The 27,654-nt window shown below is 42.9% G+C and overlaps 1 protein-coding gene across 1 annotated transcript; it reads left to right on the forward strand.

The window, feature by feature from the left end:
* Positions 1–3,796: 3,796 nt before the first annotated feature.
* Positions 3,797–27,372, forward strand: borcs7 (BLOC-1 related complex subunit 7). The gene is made up of 5 exons (XM_063071299.1): positions 3,797–3,970; positions 11,935–11,997; positions 15,333–15,376; positions 17,457–17,477; positions 25,757–27,372. The coding sequence occupies exons 1-5, from the start codon at positions 3,839–3,841 to the stop codon at positions 25,806–25,808; spliced, it is 312 nt and encodes a 103-aa protein (XP_062927369.1). The 5' UTR covers positions 3,797–3,838; the 3' UTR covers positions 25,809–27,372.
* Positions 27,373–27,654: the final 282 nt, after the last annotated feature.

Below are 27,654 nucleotides of genomic sequence, written 5' to 3' on the forward strand. Positions count from 1 at the left end.
ACAGCTTCCCCATCAGAAACATAATCAGATATATTACAGATTACTTATTTGAAGCAAAAGAGGACTGAGTGTTCTCCTAATCTAGATATGTGCCAGCAGTAGAGGATAAAGACAAAATTAATATAAATTACAAAAACACTACAAAAGAATGGAAAGAGGGTGGTGTTCATGAGCTTGTGGACTGTTCAGAAATCTGATAGCCAAAGGGAAGAATCCGTTCCTAAGACATGTTGCTCTATTTTTGCACTTGTTATTTATTTTTAAAACTATTTCATATTGTAACTTCTAGTTCTTTTATGTACTGCCTCTGCAAATCAACAATATACAGTATGTCAGAGGTAATAAACCTGATTCAAATTCTGATTTTGACATGTACCAAGATAGAGTGAAAAGCTTGCCTTGCATATTGTTCATACGGGTCAGATCATAACAGTTCATTAGGGAGAACGAGGTAAAACAATAACAGAATGCAGAATAAAGTGTAACAGCTACAGAGAAAGTGCAGTGCAGAAAAGCAATAAGATGCAAGATCATGAGATAGATTGTGAGGTCAAGAGTCCATCTTATTGTACTAAGGAACCAGTCAATGGTCTTACAATAACCAGGTAGAAGCTGTCCTTGAGCTCAGTGTATGGGCTTTCAGGTTTCTGTATCTTCTGCCCAGTGGGGGGGAGGGGGTGTCTGGGACATGTAGTATCTTTGATTACGCTGGTTGAAGGCTATTGTTAAGTTTACCAGCTCCCTGAGCTGTTAAGTTACATAAATTTTGGCGTGAGTTCTTTCCTGCTAAATCCAACAATAGTTTGGCCTCTAAATTACTTCTTTGCTTTTTAATGGCATTAAAACAAATCCTGTGCCATCCCAGTACTGTGTTTAGAAATCCCATGAAGATTATGATCTTCAACTGCAAGCTTCCTAGAACAGTGTTGTGGAACACATTGTTACAGAGAGTGCACTAGGAAAAATAGGCAGAAAGAAGTCCCATCAAAGAGCAGAAGAGGGCTTCTTCAAGGTTAGCGTTCTCGGAAGAAAGATGGCAGTGAAATCAACAACAACAACAACAACAAATCTGCAGATGCTGGAAAGCTGAAATAAAACCGGAAAACACTCAGCAGATCAGGCAGCATCTGTAGAAAGAGAAAACGGACATGGTTTCTTTCTCCCACACCATCACTGACCTTATTTACTCTGGGGATCTCCTATCCACTGCCACCAACCTCATAGTTCCCTCACCCCGTAATCCCGTTTCTACCTCCTACCCAAGATCCACAAACCCGTTTGTCCAGGTAGACGCATTGTTTCTGCCCCACAGAACTTGTATCTGCATACCTTGACTCTGTCTCCACTAAATCTGCTCTCAGGATGAGGCTTTTCATTCCAGAACTACAGAGATGTCCTTCTTCCTCAAAGAAAGGGGCTTCCCTTCCTCCACCATCAATGCTGCCCTCAACCGTAGCTCTTCCATTTCGCATATGTCTGCCCTCTCCCCATCCTCCCACCATCCCACAACTTCCACCATCTCCAACGGGATCCCATTACCAAACACATCTTTCCCTCCCCACCCCGCGACTCCCTTGTCCATTCATCCCTCCACACTGATCTCACTCCTGGCACTTAACCTTGCAAATGGAACAAGTGCTACACCTTGGTGGGGGAAGGGGAAGGGTCCTGACGAAGGGTCTCGGCCTGAAATGTCGACTGTACCGCTTCCTAGAGATGCTGCCTGGCCTGCTGCGTTCACCAGCGACTTTGATGTGAAGTGCTACACCTGCCCTTTTACTTCCCCCCTCCCGCCCTCCTGGTTTCACCGATCATCTTGTGTTTTTTCCTCCCTTCCCCCCTCTCCTCCCCTTCTTACACTGACTCCTCACCTTTTTTCTTCTCCAATTCTGATGAAGGGTCTCGGTCCAAAATATCACCTGTACTTCTTTCCATAGATGCTGCCTGGCCTGCTGAGTTCCTCCAGCATTTTGTGTGTGTTGCTTGGATCCTCTTCCACAGATGCTGCCTGGCCTGCTGAGTGTTTTCTACATTTTCTGTTTTTATATAAAAAAAGGAGTGTTCAGTTACCCATGCGAGCACCAGATAGTTCCTATAGCCAGTGATATAATTATATTGAACATATTAACTGAGATTTTTTATTACCAGACATCCCACCCTGCAAAAACTCATTTCAGGGAGGTAGCACCATCAGTTTGCGGGAGACTTCCGGGAGAGATGAGATGACTGCAATAGAGTAGCTCCTTAGCAGCTGGCCAGCTAGTTTAAATAACGTTAGCTATGCTAATGAACAAATGACACCTGTTAAACTCATCTCAACATGTCTTTTACATTTTAACCCACCATGAGCAATAGAAAAGTCACTGTTGCAAACTGTGCAGTGAGCAACACTGTCATTATTTGGACCCGTATTAGGCAGGGGTACACTTTAGTGTAGTCTGGGGTGACGTACGTTTTATATTCTTTTTGGAACACTCTGCCATGGCGCGCTCTTGCTCGTGTGTGCGCTCTCTCTCTCGCGTGGTTGCTTGCACGCTCTTGCTTGCTTTCGCTCACGCTTGTTTTCTCTCGCTCTCACTCTCTCTCGCGCTCTCTCGTGGTCGCTCTCTCTTGCTTTCTCTCGCTCGCTCTCAAAAAAATTGATTTCCGTGATATTGTATATAATTTGCGGGCATCAGGGAGCCACTATTCATATGCGGGAGACCCCCCGAACTTCTGGGAGAGGTGGGATGTCTGTATTACCAAAATCAAAACATATTGCTCTGCAATAAGAATCAAATATTCAGTGAAGCCTCACTAACAATTTAACAAAATGGCAGTGCTGAAGAGGACATTCTTATTTCAATGTTACTTCGTGTTATTCCATTTCTTCAAACCAGGAGGGCTGTTGCCCCTCAAGCGGCTCCCTGGGATGGTTCACTGAGTGACAGAGGGACTTCCTCATTGCAAACTGTAGCGACATGGGATCACGACAACAATCCATGTCAGCAGAGCAAGAGAGCTGGTCATTGATTTCAGGAAGGGAGGCCAGAGGGAGTGGACGTAGTCCAGGAGCTGAGGTTGAGAGGTTGAAGTGAACATCACCAGCCACGGCCAAGAAAGTGCATCAGTACCCCTGCTTCCTCAGGAGGCTTTAAAATGGCAGGCCCAATCTGATGCTCACTATTTGTTATTGAGGCGCCATACAAAGCATCCTATCTGTATCATTATGGCTTTGGCGGGGCCCGTGATGGCAAGAAACTGCAGACAATTACGGACACAGCTCAGAACATCAGGAGAACCAGTCTCCCCTCTGGGGGACTTGTCTACAGTTCTCTTGGCCTTAGAAAAGCAGTCTGCATAACCAAAGACCCCCAACCAGCATGGACTTTCTCTCTTCTCCCCCTCCCATCAGGTGGAAGATATAAAGCCTTAGACGATTGAACGGACCTCTAGTACGTTAAAATGAACATCAATCATCACAATGTACCTTGCATCTTATTGTTACCTGCTATGCAATTTCTCTGTAACTCTAATACTTTATTCTGCATTGATTTTTGCTTTTCCTTTGTACAACCTCAGTGCACTGATGCAAAGAAACAATTTGCTCGGATGGCATGCAAAACAGTTTTTGGCATGTGACAATAACAAACCAATTTACTAATTATTTATTAGCCTATATAGTTTGTTTTATAATGCAATATTTTAAAATTGTGGTATTTTAAAGCAGCCGAGTCTAGACACATCTGCCGCTGGGAAGCAGGAATAAGTTTTTAGTGGCAGCGGAGCCTCCCGTCCCCAGTGGGTTTGAAACGCCGAGTGCGGGCGGGCCTATCCGGCCACCGTAAGCCGGAGGAAGATGGCGGCCGCGGAGCCGCAGGCTCGCTTCGGTCAGTCGGTGAAAGGTTTATTGTCGGAGAAAGTGTCCGCCTGCACCACGGATGTGATCGCGCTCACTAAGCAGATCTTGAAGGGCTCCCGCAGCTCCGAGGTATGGGCGGCGCATCGAGAAAAACAAGCCGCCGGCCCCTCCTCCCCCTTTAGGGGCCGGGTTGTGACCCAGGCCCAGGTGGGGTTCGTTGTTGGATCCCAAGTGCCGGGTCTCAGTCGCGGACTTGGTTTCCACTCCAATTCCTCCAGTTCCGTTTCTGGCCCAGGTCGCGTTTCATCCCCTGCCCTCTGTGTGGAGGTTGATCGGTTCTTGGTTAGTCAGGGCGTCAAAGGTTGTGCAGGAGAATGGTGTTGAGAGGGTTAATAAATCAGCCACGACGGAATGGAGCAGACTCGATGGGCTGAATGGCCTAATCCTGTTCCTATGTCTTTCACTCCTCTTCCCCCTCCTCCCAGCCAATTGGGAATAGGATAGGAAACCTTGAATCTGGTGGTACTGTATATGTTTCAAGGACAGCTTCTATCCCACTGTTATCAGACTCTTGAGCAGACCTCTCCTATATTAAAGATGAACCCTTTATCTAAGGGAAAGTTATTGACCTGAGTGCCCTCTGAAATTGCTTAGGAAGTTAGTCAATATTTGTTATGCTGGCAATGCTGAGAGAGTACTGCACTGGTGGAGATGACATCTTTTGGATGGAATATGAGGAAGTACATAACATGCGGATGCAAACAATCTCATCTCACAAGTTGACGTCATCTTGTTTGTACTTATTAAATCAGCTTCGTGAAAAGAACCACGGAAGAGCAAATCTATGTGTTTCTAAAGAAAGCAGAGAGTATTGGAGCAACACACTGGTGGACGGAGCATAGGTACTGAGTCTCCCAATCTGCATCGGGTCTCACTGATGTACAGGAGGCTGCACCGGGAGCACCAGACACAGTATATGACCCCAACAGACTCACAGGTGAAGTGTTGCTTCACCTGGAAGGACTGTTTGGGGCCCTGTGTGGCAGTGAGGGAGGAGGTGTAGGGTCATTTGTTCCGCTTGCAAGCATATGTGCCAGGAGGGAGATCAGTGGGGAGGGATGAATGGACAAGGGAGTTGTGTAGGGAGCAATCCCTGTGAAAAGCAGGAAGTTAGGGGGAGGAAAGAAGTGCTTGGCGGTGGGAACCTGTCGGAGATGGCGGAAGTTTTGGGGAATTATGTGCTGGATGTGGAGGCTGGTGGGGCGGTAGGTGAGGACAAGAGGAACCCTATCCCTGGTAAGGTGGCAGGAGGATGGGGAATGGGGTAAGTATTGGAAATACTTGGGAGATCAGGCAGCATCTGAAGTGTACTAATAGAGTTAATAGTTCAATTCTTACAAAATCTCGTTGACCTGAAGGGTTCTTTTTATTTTCCCTGTTCATAGAAGCTGATATATGGCAGCCTCTTTATTTCATGACAATGAGATAAGGCTAGGTAGAAGCATGTTTAGAGCTTAAAACAAATAAATTGCTGGAAGAATTTGACAGGTCAAGCAGCATCTGTGGAGGCACAGTTCAGTTAGCCCCACACTCTTACTTCCTGTATTGCTGATCAGGGTCTCAGGTTCCGACGCTAAATGTTGGCCATTCCTTTATCTTCTCAGGTGCTTCTTCCAGAAGTTTATATTTTTGCTGAAAATGACCAGCCAGATAACAGTCTTGGGGAGGGGGACGGTAGAGTAGTGGTTAGTGTAAAACGTTACAGCACCAGTGATAGGAAGATGGGGTTCCCTTCCCGCCGGTGTCTGGAGTTTCTATGTTCTCTTGTGCCTGTGTGAGTTTCCTTTGGGTGTTCCAGTTTCTTCCCACATTTCAAAGATCTAGCATTAGTAGGTTGAAGACATGCTATGTTGGTGCTGGAAGCATGGCAATACTTGTGGGCTGCCCCAGCACATTCTTGGACTGAGCTGGTTGTTGACACAAAAACAACATGTTTCACTATGTTTTGATGCACCTGTGAATATTAAGCTGATCTTTAAGCTCTTCTTTAACAGTCAGAGGTGCTGTCTTTCAGAGAGAACACTAAACTGAAATTGCTTGTGCCCTCTTAAATTGACATCAAAGATCCTATGGTATTCAAAGGAATTATTGGCATTTTATCTACGTAACGTAAGAGACTTTAGATACTGGAATCTAGAGTGTTTTGAGTTTCTGGAAATGGTAACCTGGGATTTTGAGATATTTTCTGATGGTGTGATTGAATGTCAGGGTAGATGGTTAGAGTTGATCATAGCCTGTCACATGTAGCGGTGAATATTACTTGCCACTTGCCACATATTAGCCCATGTCTGAATGCTTAGGTCTTGGCTGCCTCACTAATGGAGTTAAACATTCTGTAGTCTTCAGTAAGCATCTGACCTTATGCCAGAAGGAAGGTTATTAAAAACGCCTGAGGAATTAATGGTGAGATGCTCTGGGAAAAGGGTGATCGATGACCTTTCTCTGAGGCATAACTCGAACCCTTAAGAGTGTTTTTCTCCTTGATATCTATTGGCTCTGCTTACCACAGCTCCTCAATATCACACACAGGTGAACACTGCACTGATTTTAAGGGCAGCTGCACGCTCCTCACCCCTGCTGTTCTACTGCGTGTTTCATGTTCGGACCATGGTTGTGACGGTGTCTGGTGCTGAGTGATCCTGGTAAAACCTAAACAAGGTATCCGTCCGGCCATCTTCACAGTGCATTGAGGCAGGAAGATTGACAGCGTCAGCAAGGATGGCAGTCACCCTGGCCATTCCCCTTTGCTCTCTTCTACCTTAGTGGAGCTTGAAAGCCCGGACAGCCAGACTGAAAAACAGCTTCTCCTCCACTACTATCAGATCTCTGAAGCAGTCACCCTCTCTCACATTCCCTTCCTGGTGGGGCTGTGATATTCAACTGCTTTTGTTATTGTCACTTTAACAGTTCATTTTGCACTGTTACACTTTGTACCATTCTGTTGTTTTCCACTTGTTGCTGTATTTATTTTTACATTTATTATTACCAACGATTCTATTTATAAGCTTCACATGAGCAAGGAGTTTCATTATGGCCTTGTGTATTTAACAATAAGCCAATCTGAAGTGGAAAAGACTGTATTCCAACTGAAGGAGTAACAAGTTCTCAGGTGCAGACAGTATTTACATTGAATGTAGTGTTGAGTGTCTTTCGTGACTCCAAATCTCAATAGCCTGTACCTCGTTACCAGATTTCCAGTAAGATAATAATCAGAAGCAGGTTTAATATTATTGGCGTATGTCATGAAATTTGTTGTTTCCCTGTGTTGCTCAGGAATTCCAGCATCTGCAGAATCTCTTGTGTTATGTCTTTACAAACTATCATCACAAATAACCCAATGTGCTTGTTGACATAACAAAGTCAGTCGAGTTTTTATTGTCATCAGCACATATGTGCACAGATCCAGTGAAAAACTTACTTGCAGCAACATCACAGACACATAGCATGAAATAAGCGGCATTCACAAGTAAAGCATAAATTTAAATTCTACATTTTTTTTACAAGAAAGAACGTACAGTGCCTTGAAAAAGTATTCAACCCCCACAACTATTTTCACACTTTACTGTCTCATTTTCTAAATTTAAAATATATTGAAGGATTTTTGAGCTAATCTACAAAACATTGTTTATTATGTCAAATCAAAAGAAAAATTCCGAAACCTGTCAAAAATGTGCCATAAGTTTAAGAAACAAAAATGTGAGGCTGAAAAAATATTCATCTATTTTGTAATTACTATGCTATCTTTCCTCAACTGCAATTACCTTGCCAACTCACCCAACATGGCGATGTAGAAATCACCTGTTTCAATGACTTCATAACCATATAACTATATAACAATTACAGCATGGAAAACGGCCATCTAGTCTGTGCTGAACTCTTACCCTCACCTAGTTCCACCGTCCTGCACTCAGCCCATGACCCTGCATTCCTTTCCTGTCCATATAGCTATCCAATTTAACTTTAAATGGCAACATCGAACCTGCCTCTACCACTTTGGCTGGAAGCTCGTTCCACACAGCTACCACTCTCTGAGTAAAGAAGTTTCCCCTCATGTTACCACTAAACTTTTGCCCTTTAACTCTCAACTCATGTCCTCTTGTTTGAATCTCCCCCACTTTAAATGGAAAAAGCCTATCCACGTCAACTTTATCTATCCCCCTCATAATTTTAAATACCTCTATCAAGTCCCCCCTGAACCTTCTATGCTCCAAAGAATAAAGACCCAACTTGTTCAACCTTTTCTCTGTAATTTAGGAGATGAAACCCAGGTAACATTCTAGTAAATCTTTTCTGTACTCTCTCAATTTTGTTGACATCTTTCCTATAATTCGGTGACCAGAACTGTACACAATACTCCAAATTTGGCCTTACCAATGCCTTGTACAATTGCAACATTACATCCTAACTCCTATACTCAATGCTCTGATTTATAAAGGCCAGCATACCAAAAGCTTTCTTCACCACTCTATCCACATGAGATTCCACCTTCAGGGAACTATGCACCATTATTCCTAAATCCCTCTGTTCTACTGGATTCTTCAATGCCCTACCATTTAGGAAACTGGAGGTCCATGAGGTGGAGAGGGTCAGTAACTTTAAATCCCTTAGTGTTATCATTTCAGAGGACATGTCCTGGGCCCAGCATGTAATTACAATTACAATAAAAACAGAACAGTGCCTCTACTTAACAGTTTGTGAAAATTTGGCATGATATCTAAGACTTTGACAAAAAAAAAGGTGAATTGATTATGGGGAGCAAGGACATGGCAGACCAATTGAATAATTACTTTGGTTCTGTCTTCACTAAGGAGGACATAAATAATCTTCCAGAAATAGTAAGGGACAGAGGATCCAGTGAGATGGAGGAACTGAGCAAAATACAAGTTAGTAGGGAAGTGGTGTTAGGTAAATTGAAGGGATTGAAGGCAGATAAATCCCCAGGGCCAGATGGTCTGCATCCTAGAGTGCTTAAGGAGGTAGCCCAAGAAATAGTGGATGCATTAGTGATAATTTTTCAAAACTCGTTAGATTCTGGACTAGTTCCTGAGGATTGGAGGGTGGCTAATGTAACCCCACTTTTTAAAAAAGGAGGGAGAGAGAAACCGGGGAATTATAGACCGGTTAGCCTAACGTCGGTGGTGGGGAAACTGCTGGAGTCAGTTATCAAGGATGTGATAACAGCACATTTGGAAAGCGGTGAAATGATCGGACAAAGTCAGCATGGATTTGTGAAAGGAAAATCATGTCTGACGAATCTCATAGAATTTTTTGAGGATGTAACTAGTAGACTGGATAGGGGAGAACCAGTGGATGTGGTATATTTGGATTTTCAAAAGGCTTTTGACAAGGTCCCACACAGGAGATTAGTGTGCAAACTTAAAGCACACGGTATTGGGGGTAAGGTATTGGTGTGGGTGGAGAATTGGTTAGCAGACAGGAAGCAAAGAGTGGGAATAAACGGGACCTTTTCAGAATGGCAGGCGGTGACTAGTGGGGTACCGCAAGGCTCAGTGCTGGGACCCCAGTTGTTTACAATATATATTAATGACTTGGATGAGGGAATTAAATGCAGCATCTCCAAGTTTGCGGATGACACGAAGCTGGGTGGCAGTGTTAGCTGTGAGGAGGATGCTAAGAGGATGCAGGGTGACTTGGATAGGTTGGGTGAGTGGGCAAATTCATGGCAGATGCAATTTAATGTGGATAAATGTGAAGTTATCCACTTTGGTGGCAAAAATAGGAAAACAGATTATTATCTGAATGGTGGCCGATTAGGAAAAGGGGAGGTGCAACGAGACCTGGGTGTCATTATACACCAGTCATTGAAAGTGGGCATGCAGGTACAGCAGGCGGTGAAAAAGGCGAATGGTATGCTGGCATTTATAGCGAGAGGATTCGAGTACGGGAGCAGGGAGGTACTACTGCAGTTGTACAAGGCCTTGGTGAGACCACACCTGGAGTATTGTGTGCAGTTTTGGTCCCCTAATCTGAGGAAAGACATCTTTGCCATAGAGGGAGTACAAAGAAGGTTCACCAGATTGATTCCTGGGATGGCAGGACTTTCATATGAAGAAAGACTGGATGAACTGGGCTTGTACTCATTGGAATTTAGAAGATTGAGGGGGGATCTGATTGAAACGTATAAGATCCTAAAGGGATTGGACAGGCTAGATGCAGGAAGATTGTTCCCGATGTTGGGGAAGTCCAGAACGAGGGGTCACAGTTTGAGGATAGAGGGGAAGCCTTTTAGGACCGAGATTAGGAAAAACTTCTTCACACAGAGAGTGGTGAATCTGTGGAATTCTCTGCCACAGGAAACAGTTGAGGCCAGTTCATTGGCTATATTTAAGAGGGAGTTAGATATGGCCCTTGTGGCTACGGGGGTCGGGGGGTATGGAGGGAAGGCTGGGGCGGGGTTCTGAGTTGGATGATCAGCCATGATCATAATAAATGGCGGTGTAGGCTTGAAGGGCCGAATGGCCTACTCCTGCACCTATTTTCTATGTTTCTATTTACCACGTATGTCCTATTTTGATTAGTCCTACCAAAATGTAGCACCTCACATTTATCAGCATTAATCTCCATCTGCCATCTTTCAGCCCACTCTTCTAACTGGCCTAAATCTCTTTGCAACCTTTGGAAACCTACTTCATTATCCACAACTCCACCTATCTTAGTATCATCTGCATACTTACTAATCCAATTTACCACCCCGTCATCCAGATCATTAATATACATGACAAACAAGAATAAATAACCCCTCTCTGTTTGAGGTCCAACAGTATATCAGAGTTTCAATGGACCAAACCAAAATTAAGTTGAAAGAGCATTCAAGACAAGTGAGGGAAATGTTAATAGAGAAGTACACATCTGGGGAAGGGTACAAGAGCATCTCAAAGACGCTGAACATACCTTGGAGCTCGGCACAGTCCATTGTGGAAAAAGTGGAAAAAATATGAAACTATAGCCATGTCTAGGTCAGGAGAAGAATAGCACTTGTAAGAGAGGACGTTAAGAGTGAGCTGCAGAAGTCAGTCACTGCAACTAGAGATGAGGTTCATGGCTCCACACCCTCTAAGGCCTTGCATAAAAGGGCATTTATGGAAGAGTGACAGGAAAGAGCCCTGGCTATATAAAGGAAAAGCATATCCTTGCCCATAAAGACTTTGCAAAGCATCACTTAGAAGATACTATAAAGATGTGAAAGAAGGTCTTGTGGTTGGATGACACTAAAGTGGAACTTTTTGACCTCAACACTAAACAGTACATGTGGCGTAAATCTAAGATTACATATCACCCAAGTAACACCATCCCTACTGTAAAGTATAGAGGAGTTAGTATCATGCTATTGGGAAGCTTTTCAGCAGCAAGGACTGGAAATCTGGTCAGGATTGATGGGAAGGTGAATGCTGCTAAATGTAGAAAGATCCTGAATAAAAACCTGCTAGCCTCTGCCAGAATGCTTAAACTGGAGAGGAATTTCATCTTTCAGCAGGACAACAACTCAAAGCACACTGCCAGAACAACCATAGAGTGGTTTCAAATTAAGAAAATTGATGTCCTTGAGTGGCCCAGTCAGAGACCCGACCATAATCCTATCGAACATCTCTGGCAAGGCCTCAGGATTGTTGAACCTGGCACAGCATGAACAATTTTGCAAGGAGGAATGGGCATATTTTATTCTATCACATTATGCAAAGCTAATACAGACTTATCCAAAAAGACTACTGGCTGTAATCGCTGCAAGAGGTGGTTGAGCAAAAAGGGATGGATACTTCTGAGGTGCTGACGTTTCAGTTTTAAAATTTCTGGGTTTGCATGCCTTACAGGTTTTTGGGCTCTACTGTGAAAAAAAGCATGTGATTCACAAATAAAAGTTCTCAGTTAAATTGATCAAAATCCCTGCTTGTAATACTCATTTATGTGAACAAAGCGTTGGGGCTGAGTACTTTTGCAAGACAAGTGATCAGAAGGTTGCTAAACAAATGCAGCGTGTTTAAATGAGTAATTTTGAGTTGACTTTTCCATTGCAGCTCCTGGGTCAGGCAGCTAGAAACATGGTGATGCAGGAGGACTCCATTCTGCACTCTGAGGATGTAAGTACTCTTTGTGATGACTCTATTTCTCTCCAGATGCTGCCTGCCTTACTGATTATTTGCAACATTCCCTGGAGCACACTTGTAGATACTCTCGGTGGCCATTTTATTAGGTACGGGAGTGGAACCCAGTATGGTCTTCCACTGCTGTAGCCCATCCACTTCAAGGTTTGATGTGTTATGCCGTCAGCGATTCTTTTCTTCATACCACAGCTGTAATACGTGATTATTTGAGTTACTGTCGCTGTCCAGTCAGCTTGAGCCAGTCTCTCTCATTAACAAGGCATTTCCGCCCATGAACTGCTGCTCACTGGATTTTTTTTTTCGCACCATTCTTTGTAAACTCCAGAGACTGTTGTGTGTGGAAATCCAAGGAGATCAACAGTTTCTGAGATACTCAAACCATTTCATCAGGCACCAACAATCATTCCATGGTCAAAGTAATTTAGATCACATTTCTTCCCCATTCTGATATTCGGTCTTTTGAGTTGCAGCTACCTGATTGGTTGATTAGATATTAATATTAATGAGCAGGTGTACTGAAAAAGTGGCCACTGAGTGTATGTTGCTGTAATCATCTCGATTGTCCCCTCACACATGCTTTTTGCAATGTGACAGCAGTACAGTATTAGTTTTACTTCACTGAAAAACTCTTGCTTTCTTGCCTGAAGTCCACAATTAGTTCCTTGGTCTTGCTAACATTGAGTGCGAGGTTCTTACTGCGATACCTCTGAACCAGCCAATCTATCTCACTTGCAAAATCCCAAGGTGTATTACTCCAATAGTCCGGCATGCTTGTGAATTTGCTTGGACTGAATTTGAAGATTTCCCAGACTATCTGACATTACCAGTCCTCAGTGCATATTAATTCACCTCGTAGATAGTATACTATGTAAATTTCCCTCTGAACCTGCTAAGTTTAGAGTGAATCTATAAGCCAGACACTGGTGATGGAAGGGGACATGGCATACCTTGCTTGGTAATTGGTTTATTATTTTCACATGTACCAGAGACCAATTCATCACATCACACAAACAGGGGAAAAACAATAACAGAATGCAGAATAAATTGTTACTGTTACAGATCTAAGAAAGGGTGTGCTGACATTGGAGAGGATCCAGAATAGGTTTACGTGAATGACCCTGGGAATGAAAAACATTTGGTGGCACTGGGCCTGTACGCTCCAGAGTTTAGAGGAATAGTGGCGTGACAGTGTAGGGAATCTCATTGAAACCTACCGAACATTGAAAGCCCTAGATAAAGTGGACGTGGAAATGATATTTCTAACAGTGTGAGAGTCCAGGACCAGAGGGCCTCAGAATAGAAGGATGTCCCTTTAGAACAGGGATAAGGAAGAATTTCTTTAGCCAGAGGGTGGTGAATCTGTGAAATTCATTGCCACAGACAGCTGTGGAGGCCAAGTGATTGGATATATTTAAAGTAGAGGTTGATAGGTTCTTGATTACTAAGGGTATCAAAGGTAATGGGAGAAGACAGGAGAATGGGGTTGAAAGTAAATCAGCCATGATTGAATGGCGGAGCAGACTCAGTGGGCTGAATGGCCTCATATTACTCTTGTGTCTTATGGAAAGAAAGTGCAGTGCAGGTAGAATAGTGTGCAAGGCCATGATGTGGGAAATTGTGAGGTCTAGAGTCCCTGTAATGAGACAATAGGTTCATTCAGTAATCTTATTGAAATTTTTCACAGTACTGTACCTCGGTACGTGTGACAATAATACGTCAACTTAACTTACTCATCCTCCAGAAAGAGTGTCTCAACAGCAAACAGGAAGCAAGCCTGCAAGGATGACTGACATTTTGTGGGTGTGCTTTTTGTTTACTGTTATGAGAAATTGATAAGACGGGACATCAACAGCCAGATTCTCAAAAGTTCACTTATTATCAAAGTATACAACTCTGAAATTCTCCTTCTCCGGGTAGCCATGAAACCAAGAGGGAAAAGAAAGGCAGCACGATCATCAACCCCAAATTCCACTTCCCCACACAAAAAAATGAACATAAACAGAATAGGCACATTAATCCCCAAATCCCCCTCCCCACACAAAAAAAACAAACAAAAACAGAACAGGCACATCGACACCCAAATCCCCCTCCCCACACAAAAAACAAACAAAAACAGAACAGGCACATCAACCCCCTCCCTGCACAAAAAGAAGAACAAAAACAGTATCGGCGCATCGACCCCCAAATTCCCCTCCCTCCACAAAAAAAAACAAAAACAGCACAGGAGCATCAACCCCCCCAAATCCCCTTCCCTGCACAAAAAAACCCAAACAAAACGGAACAGGTACATCGACCCCCAAATCCCCCTCCCTGCACAAAAAAATGAAAAATAGAACAGGCACATCAACTCCCAAATCCCTCCCCCCACCCCACACAAAAACTCGAGAAAGATCAGGCAAAAAACGACTGGGGGAAAAAAGTTTATTGTCCAAGTCCATATCCAAAATGCAGAAAACCTGAGTAGCATTCTCTGGGCACAGTGGCAGGCTCCCCCCCTCTCCGGCAGCGCCTGCATTTGCCTTGATGTTTCAATCTCCCTTGTCACTTTAATCGGGGCACAACGGGAGCTTTAATTGGCGAAATAGAGTCAAACATCGGTTTGCGCCCCGTCCCACAGCCAACTCGCCACGAGGTTTGCGCACGCTGCCTCTGTCTCCCGGAATCCTCTCAGAGATCGCAGAGTGCTGGAACACCCAAACAATCTCCAAACAGGCTCCAACAGTACCAGAATCACAGCCAAGAAAAAACAACAAAAGTAAAAGATATAAAAGAAGTGAAATTATCTAAGAAACTTTCCATATATAGATACAACCCTGGTAGCTATCACATATTGCTTACACTTGTGTGTATCTAAAAATCGGCGGCTATAAAATAACTTGCTCAAAGTAATGGAGGAGAGCTCAAATTTGTTATATTATAGCAGGGAAGCTGTACAATTAAGGAAGGTTTTTATTTATATAACCTCTTTCACAAAAAGGACATCCCATTAAAAACATTAGGTGCTGTTTACAGTGTAGGGACAGTTATAATGGGGGACACGTGTCAGGAAAGTGCTAGATTGTTTTTCACATGCCAGGAAGCTTACACACAGCAAGCTAATCAAAATAGCATAGTTGTAATGTTTGGATCATCTGTTGTAGTTTTGAATATATTTTAACACCCATTGGAGAACATGTCCCAATCCATTTCATAACTTAATACAGTAATCAAGCATCTTTTACTTGCTTTATTTTTCATTTCACTCTTGCTGATATTTTCATGTCTTCACACTTACCATAATGTTTTCAATATTTTCTCCTTGTTTTGGGCAGAGCTTGCGTAAAATGTCAATCATAACAACACATCTGCAATACCAGTAAGTATTATTCCTTTGATTTTCCTGTTGTTTCCATCTTTCCCCTTCCCCTGACCCATCCCATCTCAGTTTAACTTTACATCCCAAAACTATGTCCAGTATGGCCATGATGCAGGCCAAAGAATTGTGTCCAGTTATTTTTAAAGTACTTTATATTTGTTCAGTCTAAAAACCACAGTTGCAGAAATTTTAGAGCAGCATTGCTGGATCCTGGAAGCCTGCAGGTCTGGTGTGGGTGGGGGGAGAGGAAGGAACAGAGGAGAAGAACAGCAAGGAAGTTACCATTAAACAGGACTAACTGGTAAATAACTATCAGTCCTGATGAATGTTCTCAGCCTGAAGCATCAACTGTTTATTCATCTCTATAGTTGCTGCCTGACCTGCTGAGTTCCTCCAGCATTTTGTGTGTGTTGCTTTAGACTTCCAGCATCTGCAGACTTTCTTGTGTTTATATCACTATTAACAATTCATTTCAATTATAAAGACATTTATCAATGTAAATGTGAAAAGGCTTTAACCAACAATGATCAATATGATTTAATTAGAAATGTGTTTGAAAATAAGCCAATTTTAAACCCTGCTAAATGAGGGGAAGTGCTACAGAAGGTTTATAGCACTGTGTGAATCTGGCATTGACACACTATTGTTAACATGATTTTCTGTGAACTTTGCTGTCTTCAGCTCTGAGGAAACTAAGTTAGATTTATGAAATCCCGGATAGGCTATATGGGGAACGGATTCCTGTTATCCACGAGGTTAATAAACAAAGAGTATAGATTTAAAGAAGGTGGTGAGAAGGTTATAAGGGAATTGAGGAACAGCTTCTTCTCCTCTGCCATCCGATTCCTAAATGGACATTGAACCCTTGGACACTACTTCATTTTTTAAATATATATTATTTCTGTTCTTTACATGATTTTTAGTCAATTCAATATATGTATACCATTATTTATTTATTATTTTATTTGGTTTTTTCTTCTATATTATGTAATGCATTGAACTGCTGCTGCTAAGTTAACAAATTTCACGTCACATGCCGGTGATAATAAACCTGATTCTGATTCTGAGGAAAAACTGTTTAATCAAAGAGTGTTTGATGACTGGAATTCACTTCCTGAGGGGAGGGTGAAGACAGGAATCCTCACTGTGTAAAAACTGACTGGGTGAGCTTATAGTCCAAGAAGCTGGCAAATGGGAGGTGGGGAGAGAGCTTCTGGCATATTGACCTTCATAATTCAGAGAATATTGAATTCCTGGGTTGGGATGTTATCTTGAAGTTGTGTAACACATTGGTGAGGCCTAATTTGGAGCACAGTGTGCAGTCATTGGTCACTTACCCACAGGAAAGATATGCATAAGATTGATAAAGTACAGAGAAAGTTTACAAGGATGTTGCCAGGAATTCAGGACTTGAATTATGGGGAAAGGTTGAATAGATTAGCACTTTATGCCCTGGAGTGTAGGAGAATGAGGGGAGGTGTGATAGAGGTATACAAAATTATGAGGGGTGTAGATAGGGTAAATGCAAGCAGGCTTTTTCCACTGAAGTTGGGTGGGATTACAACTAGAGTTTATGGGTTAAGAGTGAAAGGTAAAATATTTCAAAGGAATATGAGGGGAAACTTCTTCACTCAGAGGGTGGTGCGAGTGTGGGATGAACTTACAGCGGAAGTGGTGAATGCAAATTCAATTGCAACATTTTGGAGAAATTTGGGTAAGTATACGGATGGGAGGGGTAGGGAGGAGTGTTGTTGGGACATGGCAGAACAACACTTCGGCATGGACTAGATGGTCCAAAGGTCCTGTTTCTGTGCTAGAGTGTTCTGTGAACTTAAGTGGAGTAAGTTTTAAGTGGACATTTTTGGCTGAAAAATGATGGTCCACGAGTCTCCTCCTGTGCTGTACTTTACCACTGATCCCTAAAGACCAGTGTAAAGTACCTCCTTCCAGTAAACAGAAAAAATGGTTAACTTTATCAACAACCAGAAGAAAATAGATAAACTTAATATTGTTTTTAATAAAGTGTACTCAATATCTGTAAAAAAAATACTGCACATTAAGTTTCTTTATTCTTTTACAGACAAGAAGCTATACAGAAAAAGTAAGTATTTCCTGCACTGTTAGTGGTCTGAAGTTGCTGTGAAGGTGGAATCGGGTTGATTGGTGTAGAAACAATTGACTGAGTTACTTCCTTCTGTATTGTTCATTTCAATTATTTTAATCGGTATCATTATTATTTCTCTCTTTAGGTATGTTTCTGTTCATCTTAATGTATGGTGCACATGGTTGATAGAGAAATGGAGGGCTGTGCAGGAGGGAAGGGTTCTATTGATCTTGGAATAGGTTACAAGGTTGGCACAACATTGTGGACCAGAGGCTCTATACTATACTATAGTGTTCTCTAATTAAGGCATACTGGAACATCAGCCATACTGCCTTTGCATCCAACAACTTAAAGAGTAAGATGGTCTACCTCCATCGATTATTCACCTTCCACTATCTTCCAGCTCCAAACTCTTAGCTGGCACAGCATGTTTGCGAGTCTGGGTCAAGGACTGGGGTTGGAACCTGTCTGTGTCTGTGTGTGTGAATGGGTGGGTGGGAGGTTTATCATCACTGACATGCCTCGTAAAATTAGTTGTTTTCTGGCAGCAGCACAGTGCAATTCATAAAACATTACTATAAGGATATATTAGAAAATTAAATGAACAGTGCAAAAAGAGAGCAAGATAGCGTTCGTGGACTGTTCAGAAATCTGATGGTGGAGGGGAAGAAGCTGTCCTAAAATGCTGAGTGTGGGTCTTCAGGCCCTTGTACCTTCTCCCAGATGGTAGTATTGAGAAGAGGGCATGTCCTAGATGGTGTTGCCCTTAATGATAGATGCCACCTTCTTAAGGCACTGCCTTTTAAAAGTGGCCTTGATAGTGGAGCTGCTAGTGTCTGTGATGGAGCTGGCTGTGTGTGAACCTTGTGCAGCTTTTTCCAGTCCTATACATTGGCCCCTCCATACCAGACAGTGATGTAACCAGTCAGGTGCTCTGCACAGTACATCTGTATAAATTTACTACAGCCTTTGGTGACGTACCATATCTCCTCAAACTCCTAATGAAATGTAGCCACTGGCATGCCTTCATCATTTAACGTTGGGCCCAGGATAGATCCTCAGAGATGTTGACACACAGGAACTTGAAACTGCTCACCCTTTCCATTACTGATTCCTCGGTGAGAACTGTTATATGTTCTCCCAATTTCCCCTTCCTGAAGTATACAATCAATTCCTTGGTCTTCCCAATGTTGAGTACAGCCACCTGATCTATCTCGCTCCTGTGTGCCTCCTGAGCTCCCTCAGTATCTGGCTGAAATTTCCAACCTCAACTTGCAACATCAAAAGCCAATAAGAGACTACATAAGGCAATTGCTATTCTTGTAAGATTTTCTTCCAGTAAGTTAGCGGTGCTCTCGGGAGCAGTGGCTTCTACAGGGCCAACCAACCAAAGGTGTTATTGTCATTTTAACCATATTTTTTACGATAGCAAGATCCAGCTCGATGGCAGCAGCGAACAGCAACATTTTCCAGAGGGTCCACGAAAACTGTATCTTTCACTTTTATGTCTTCTTTTTCTTTTAAATCTGGTTCTGATGGTGTTGAAGTCTGTGATCTACAGTTTAATGGTGTGTTTTTAGGACGATTGAGCATTCTGGTTCTTCGCTGTCTCCGAGAAGATTTTGGGAGGCAAGCAACCTTGAGGCCAAGATCAACTCAATTTTCCACTGAGTAATGTGTTGAGGAACATTGAAACATCGAGGCGAGCGAGTGTTCAGCACTGTCTACCAGCCTCTTGCTCACTGCTGCCAAAGGGAGGTCCCTATACGCAAATAGTCTCTTTCTCCCCCCGATGCTGTCAGATGATGATACCAAAGTTCTTGGTCAGCAATTTGTGGATTGGACTAAACACAGAGTTGATCTGAATTTGGACTCTTTTGATTTTGCGTACTATTTTCTCCGTTTTCACTTGTTTTTACTTGTTGCCTTTTGCATGATTTGTTTTTGCATGGGGGGTTGGGGGGTTGATGTTTATCATGGTTTTCTTTGTTTCATGGCTGTCTGCAGACAAGACATCTCAGGGTTATATACTGCACATACTTTGATAATAAATGTATTTTGAATCCTTTGACATTAAGAACTTAAAGTTCTGAAGGTCTATATCATCTGTGAGTTGCTTGTTGACGGAGAAACTGAAGGAACTGGACTTGGTGCAGATGGTACTGCAGCCTGCATCAGAGAGGTGTTGGAGGAGTTTGTACATGAAGGGGGCGTGACAGCGAGTGATCTAATCTGATGAAGTGCTTTGCAAGGTTGGTCATGGCCTAGTAGGACCTGGACCCACTGCAATTTGCCTGTCTCCAGAATCAACCTACAGTGGATGCAATCCCGCTGGCTCTCCACTCGCCTTGGATCATCTGGACAATAATAATTCCTTAAAACCAGAAGATATAGGAGCAGAATTAGACCATTTGGCCCATCAAGTCTGCTCCACCATTTCATTGCCACTGATTCATTTTTCCTGTCAGCCCCAATCTCCTGTCTTCCACCCCCCCGCCCCACCCACCATGCCCTGACCAATCAAGAATCTATCAACCTCTGCCTTAACTATATATTAAGACTTGGCCTCTACAGCTGTGGCAACAAATTCCACAGATTCACCACTTTCTGGCTAAAGAAATTCCTCCTCATCTCCATTCTAAAAGGATGCCCCTCTATTCTGAGGCTGAGTCCTCTGGTCTTAGATTCTCCCACCACAGGAAACATTCTCTCCACATTCACTTTAATTTCAATTAGGTCGCTCCTCATTCTTCTAAATTTCAGCGAATACAAGCCCAGAGCCATCAAACACTCTTCATATGACAAACCATTTAATCCCAGAATCATTTTCATGAACCTCATTTGAACCCTTTCAAGTTTCAGCACATCCTTTCTAAGGTGAGGGGCTCAAAACTGCTCACAATACACAAGAGAGGCCTTACCAGTGCTTTATAAAGTCGCAACGTTACATCCTTGCTTTTATATTATAGTCCCCTTGAAATAATAGTAACATTGCATTTGCCTTCCTCACCACAGTCTCAACCTGTAAATTAACCTTTAGAGAATCCTGCACACGGACTCCCAAATCCCCTTGCACCACAGATTTTCATATTTTCTCTTCATTTAGAAAATAGTCAACCCTTTCATTTCTTCTACCAAAGTGCATGACCATGCACTTCCTAACACTGTATCCCACCTGCTGCTTCTTTGCCCATTCTTCGAATCTGTCTGTCCTTCTGTAGCCTCCCTAGTTCACCAAAACTACCTGCGTCTCCTCCTAACTTCATATTGTCTGCAAACTTTGCAACGGAAGCATCAATTCCATCATCCAAGATGATGACCACAATTTTGCCCTATCATCAGCCTCTCCTTACTAGCAGTTTCACTACACATTGCCTTTCTTTATAAACCAACTATCTCATCCTCAGCCCTATCACTCTGGTTCCCATCCCCTGCCAGACTTAGCTTAAACCTCCCGAACAACTCTAGCAAACCTGCCCGCAAAAATATTGGACCCCTCGGTTTTCAGCTGTAACCTGTCCCTTTTCTACAGGTCATACCTTCCACAGAAGAGATCCCAATGATCCAGAAATCTGAATCCCTGTCCCCTGCACCAATTCCTCAGCCACAGATTCACCTGCGAAATCATCATATTCAATCTGGAGATTACTATCCTGGAGGTTCTGTTTTTCCCTAGCTCCCTAAAATCTCTCTTCAGGACCTCCTTGTCTACCTATAGCATTGATGCCAATGCGTACCAAGACTTCTGGCTGCTCACCCTCACCCTTGAGAATGCCATGGATACAGTCTGAGACATCCCTGATCCTGGCATCAGGGAGGGAACATACCATCCAGGTGTCTCTATCACACCTACAGAACCTCGTCTCTGTTCCTCTGACTAATGAACCTCCTCATCTCCTCTCAACGCTGCTGTCCGCTTCACCTCTCTGCACTTCTGAGCCACAGCACCAGACTCTGTGTCAGAGACCTGGACACTGTGGCTCCTGCCTAGTAGGTCATCTCCCTCAATAGTATCTAAAGTTGTATACTATCATTGAGAGGAATGGTCACAGGTGTACTCTGCACTGGCTGTGCATTTTCCCTCCTCCTCCTGACAGCCACCTGTCTCTTGCAAGCTAGGGGTAACTGCCTTCCTGTAGCTCCCGTCTATCACCTTCTCATTCTCCGTGTGAGTCAAAGGTCATCGAGCCGCAGCTCCAGTTCCTTAATACGTTCTCTCAGGAGCTGCAGCTCGGTGCTCCTGGAGCAGATGTGTTTATCTGGAAGACTGGGGGTTTCACAGACTTCCCACATCCCACACGCAGTACAAGACATTGCCTACGTCAGGCTGCTGTTTATTAATTACTGCTCAGCATTCACACAATCATACCGTCAGTTCTAATTAACAACTTCAAAACCTGGATTGCTGTACCATGTTCTGCAACTGGATTTTTGACTTCCTCATCGGGAGACCACACTCAGTGCAGATTGGGAATGACATCTCCTCCTTAGTGACAGTCAACACTGGCACACCTCAGGAATGCATGCTTAGCCCTCTGCTCTACTCTCTTTACACCCATGACTGTGTGGCTAGACACAGCTCAAACACCACGTATACGTATGCTGATGACACAACTATTGTTGACAGAACTTCAGATAGTGATGAGGAGCTGTACAGGAGCGAGTTAGATTGGCTGGTTGAGTGGTGTTGCAACACCACCCTTGCAGTCAATGTCAGTAAGACAAAAGAATTTATTGTGGACTTAAGAAAGGGGGAAGAGGAGAAGCCGAGGGAACACACTCCAGTCCTCATCGAGGGGTCAGCAGTGGAAAGGGCAAGCAGATTCAAGTTCCTGAGTGTCAACATCTCTGAGGATCTATCCTGGGCCCAACGTACTGCTGCAATTACAAAGAAGGCATGACTGCAGCTATATTTCATTAGGTGTTTGAGGGGAATTGGTATGTCACCAAAGACACTTGCAAATTGCTATGGAAGTGCCGTGGGGAGCATTCTAACTGGTTGCATCACCGTCTGAAATGAGGCAGCCACTGCGCAGGATAAGAAAAAGCTGCAGAAAGTTGTAAACTCTGCCAGCCCCATTACGGGCACTAACCTCCCCAGCATCGAGGACCCCTTCAAAATGCAATACCTCAAAAATTCAGAATCCATCACTAGGGATTCCCATCACCCAGGACATGCCCATTTCTCATTGCCACAGGAGCCTGAAGACATGCACTCAGGAACAGCTTCAGATTCACCTTCAGATTTCTGAATGGATAATGAACCCATGAACACTACCTCGCTATTATTTTCCTTGCGTTTTGCACTACTTAATTTTTTTAATATATACTTATTGCAATTCATAGTTTTTATTATATATTGCATTGTACTGCTGCCACAGAACAACAGATTTGCCAGTGATACTAAATCTGACTCTGATATTACTGACAGCATATTCCCATTGGTTGTGAAATGGAGAACATGGTAAGTGTGGTACAATTCATGCCTTCGACCCTATATGAGTAAGTAAAACTCTTAAGTTCAAAGAGCTTAGCTAAGGCATAAACGTAGAGTCACTAACAAACACTGGAAATAACTGTTAAATTTCCTGCCCTTCATAAGCACAAGGTTCTGCGGATGCAGGAAATAGAGTAACACACACAAATTGCTGGAGAAACTCAGCAGGTCAGGAAATGAATAAACAGTTGATGTTTCAGGCCGAGACCCTCAATCTGGGTTGGAAAGGAAGGGGGAAGAAGCCAGAGTACAAAGTTGGGAAGAGGAAGGAGAACAAGCAAGAAGGTGAGAGGTGAAGTCAGTCAGGTGGGAAAGGGGGAAATAAAGTAAGAAGCTGGGAGGTGAGAGGTGGAAAGGTAAGGGGCTGAAGAAGAAGGAATCTAATAGGAGAGTCCACCGAGGGAGAAAGGGAAGGGGGGGAGCACTGGGGGAAGGTGATAACCAGGTGAAAAGAGAAGTGGTAAGAGGGGAGCTAGAATGGAGTATGCAAGAAGAGGGAAGGGGAATGGGAGATAATTACCAAAAATTACTTCATTGTTGCCAAACAATTGATACTAGAGCGTACAATCATCACAGCGATATTTGATTCAGCGCCTTGCGCTCCCTGGAGTGCAAATTGATAGCAAATATTAAAAATTTAAATTATAAATCATAAATAGAAAAGAGAAAGTAAGAGTGCAAAAAAACCGAGAGACAGGTCCGGATATTTGGAGGGTACGGCCCAGATTCGGGTCGGGATCCATTTAGCAGTCTTATCACAGTTGGAAAGAAGCTGTTCCCAAATCTGGCCGTACGAGTCTTCAAGCTCCTGAGCCTTCTCCCAGAGGGAAGAGGGACGAAAAATGTCCCTTAAGTTAAGATATTTCCTGCCCTTAACCTCTCTCTGGTGCCTCTCCTCCCCCTGTTTTTCCTATGATCACTATCCTTTCCCATCAGGCTACTGAAGCCCTTTACCTTTTCCCTCCCAGCTTCTTACTTCATCCCTCCTCCCCCACACAGCCACCTTCCCCCTCACCTAACTTCAGCTATCACCTGCCAGCTTATCCTCCTTCACCTCTGCCCACTTTCTTATTGTGGCTTCTTGCCCTGGCCCTTTCCTTTCCAGTCCTAATGAATGATCATGGCCCAAAACGCCGATGCTGCCTGACCTGCTGAGTTCCTGCAGCATTTTGTGTGTGTTGCTCTTGATTTCCAGTATTTGCATTTATTATTTTTCATCATTTTTTCCATTTTTATATATTTCCCCTCGAAAGTGGGTTAAAATATTTATCTATGTGTGACAGGTATAGTTAAAGCAACGTTAAATCCCTGCAGGGCACTGTGGTATATTTTCTTCCAATAGCGCAGAAAATGCAAGTGGATAAAATCTTGTTACACCAAATCTATTCTCTTTTTTCCAAATGCTGAGACAAATACATGTGTAATATTTGTTTGTCCTTAATGTCTTGGGGACTTTAACTGGAATTTTGTAAAGCTGTGGAGCTGTCAACATGGTTTACTTGTTCGACCTTCTATCCCAGATTTATAGTTTAAATTATTTTCACATTTTTCAACACAATGAAAGATCCTTGAAACTCTGATTAGGAAAGAGAACATGCTGATGACCGCCAAGAGAGAAGAACAAGCAATGTGGTGGCCAGAAATTAATGATCTACTGTGCGTGAATGAAGGAAGGAAGGTCATCCCACATTTATCTTATCATCTTAAACAATATGTTCCAAAGCTTCACATTTGTGATTCACCACTCTCACAAAATGTTCCAGACGTGCTCAGACTTTTTCACCTGCTCCCCAGCTGGCGAGAGCCGTTCTCATTCATTTGTTGTGAGCACTTTAAAATTACACTTTATACATCAACAACCACAACGGCAGCAGTTTGCACTGTTTTTAACATTGTAATAGGAAAGTTATCAAACAGATTTTGCTATTGAACCACAGAGTCATAGAGTACTACAATACAGAAATGTGATCTTCAGCCCATCAAATTCACATTGGCATGGTCTTCTACTGGTCTCATCTAGCTGTGCCCAGACCATAGCCCTCCTTTCATCCATCTACCTATCCTCTTAAATGCTGCAGTTGAACCCGCGTCTACCACTTTTGCTGGCATTTTGTTCCAAACTCACACCACCCTCTTGAATGAAGAAGTTCCACCTCAGGTTCACCTTAAATATTTCACCTTTCACCTTTCACCTTAAGTTAATGACTTCTAGTTCAAGTCTAAAACAAACTGAGGGGAAAAAAGCCTGCATGAATTCATCCTCTCTATATCCCTCATAATTTTGCATATCTCCATAAGATATCCCCTCATCCTCCTGTGACCCAGGGAATAAGGTCCTCACCGATTCATCCCTTCCCTTTAACTCAGGTCCTCAAGCATCCTTGTCAATTTCCTCTGACCTCTTTCAAGTTTATTGCACTAACCACTATGCTACCATCTCACTCTGAAGTTTTAAATCTGATGTGCTCCCTTCATCTTAATTCCCCCACCCCACCGACCGGCCTCCCCCCCAGTGTTTCTGGCATCTTTCCATTTGATTTCCAACAACTGCAGTATTTTGTTCTTGCAGAACATTATGTTTGTTAGAACGTATTTAAAAAGATTTTTGTTCAAATATGAAACAAGTGCTTCACTTATTTATTTCATCTGTACAATAAATTATGCCAAATTAAAACAGGGGGAAGGAAGATGTTGTTTGATTAACTATTGATGAATGGTTACTGTAAAGCCATTTTACCAGATTAAATATAACTGGATTTTTTTTTCTCTTAATTGTCAGTGTTGAACTTTCTACGAACCTTCAGGACCAGCTCAAGCATCTCTTAAAGTGAACTGGACGATGACAAGATAGTTACTCCTCTGAGACAACGTCCATGGGGGGGGTCGCGGGGGTGAGGGAGAATGTTGTCACTGCTCATAATACAGCAAGGATCATAAATGTTAACATGCTTTCATTAAGAGTTCACAAGTGGTATCCAGAACTGTGCTGTTTAGGTCTGGTGCTGATAATGAACACAGCAATTTTTGTTCCAGAGGAACACCTCGCAGTGATTGGGTATTGGCAAAGGTGACCTTGAAAATAACACTCATTTGTTGATCATTCATTGTGTTCCTGGGCTAGATGTTTTGAAGGGAAGAGTTGCTATTGTCATGTGGAGGTTCATTATTAAAAAGTGTTGTAGTTTTTAGTCACTGTCAAGTTTGCAATGCAAGTACTGTACTAGATTCTGTGTTATCTTGAACAGCTTCATCCATTATCATTGGTCAGAATTGTCAGTCCACTGGTCTAACTTCTATTTGCTCATCTGGCATTCTTAGCCTGAGTAAAACTAAAATGAATTTGTAGTTGATTGGATATTTTCAGTGTCCCAACAAGAGACACTTGGCTTTGTATCAATATCATGCTGTTAACACACATGGTCAAATCACCATTGTCAAATTATGAGTTTAGCTTAAACGCTTGCAATATAATATTTATTGAAATAAATTCCGGTGCTACACCTTAGAGAGCGCTTTGAATATTTATTGCATTTATTGTGGATAAAACTCACTGTTGGATAGTCCCTGATTGCTGATTGTAAAGCGTTACACAAACCGTTAGCAGCCGTGCCATCCCACGCTCTGACCATGCCAACAACCTGGGTTCAATTCCTGTCGCTGTCTGTTTGGACTTTGTGCATTCTCCCAATGACTGCAAGAGTTTCCTCCGGATGCTCCGGTTTCCAACAGCATTCCAAGATGTACGGGTTAGGGGGTTAATTGGTCACATTGTAATCGGACAACGCAGGCTCACTGGGCCTGAAGAGTCTCCTATTGTGCTGTATCTCTTTAATAAAAACAAAATGATGAGGTAGATTGTGAGATTGAGAGGCCTTCTTATCCTGGTAAGGAACGGCAAGAGAGAGGTTGTCCTTGAGCCTGGTGGTATGTACTTTCAGGTTTTTGTATGTCGGGATGGATGAGAAGAGATAGTGTCCAGGGTGAGTGGGGCCTTTGATTATGTTGGCTGCTTTCCCGAGGAAGCGAGACGTGTAGACAGTGCCCGTGGAGGAGTTTCTGTTTGACTTTCTATTCAATTCCTTGAATTTTATTCTGCACCATATCTCCTGCCTTTTGAAAATATTCAGAGTCTTAGAAGTCTGTTACCTCCCTTATTACTGGAGATGATAAGATATTGCTCTTTGTATCACCCTCAATGGTAAACAGCTTTTTCATCTTTAGTGTTCTTGAAACTCAAGACTTGAAATAAAGTTTCTACATCTATATTCTCTGAAATTTGATATTTAATTCTTATATTTTGTTCTATGTAAAATGCTTTGAACTGCTTTGTGTTTGAAAAGTGTTATACAAATAAACTTGATTGCTTACACTATATCCAATGATAAACACTTAAGTTTTATATATTTGCCTGCTAATGTGTTAAACATTAACATTAGAAAGTACAGTATTAACATAAATATATTTACTGCTACTAGGACAGGCCAACAGCAGATAGAGGTTCGTGCAATGCTGTTTAATGCCAGTGATTTCCAGTCAGGGCTCAATTCCTGCCACTGTCTGTAAGGAGGTGGTATGTTCTCCCCATTACCCCGTGGGTTTTCTCTGGGGGCTCTGTTCTCCTCTCATATTCTAAAGATGTACAGGTTAGGGTTAGGTTGTGGGCATGTTGCTGCAGGA

The sequence above is a fragment of the Mobula hypostoma genome, chromosome 19 (genome assembly GCF_963921235.1).
Source record: "Mobula hypostoma chromosome 19, sMobHyp1.1, whole genome shotgun sequence".
NCBI classification, from domain to species: Eukaryota; Metazoa; Chordata; class Chondrichthyes; order Myliobatiformes; family Myliobatidae; genus Mobula; species Mobula hypostoma.

What these genes read in the sequence shown, in the direction of transcription:
- borcs7 (XM_063071299.1), top strand. Translation starts at nt 3,839, where the DNA reads ATGGCGGCCGCGGAGCCGCAGGCTCGCTTCGGTCAGTCGGTGAAAGGT. An exon ending in CCATTCTGCACTCTGAGGAT is followed by an intron (nt 11,998 to 15,332) that starts GTAAGTACTCTT and finishes TGTTTTGGGCAG; the next exon opens with AGCTTGCGTAAAATGTCAAT. An exon ending in CAAGAAGCTATACAGAAAAA is followed by an intron (nt 17,478 to 25,756) that starts GTAAGTATTTCC and finishes CTTAATTGTCAG; the next exon opens with TGTTGAACTTTCTACGAACC.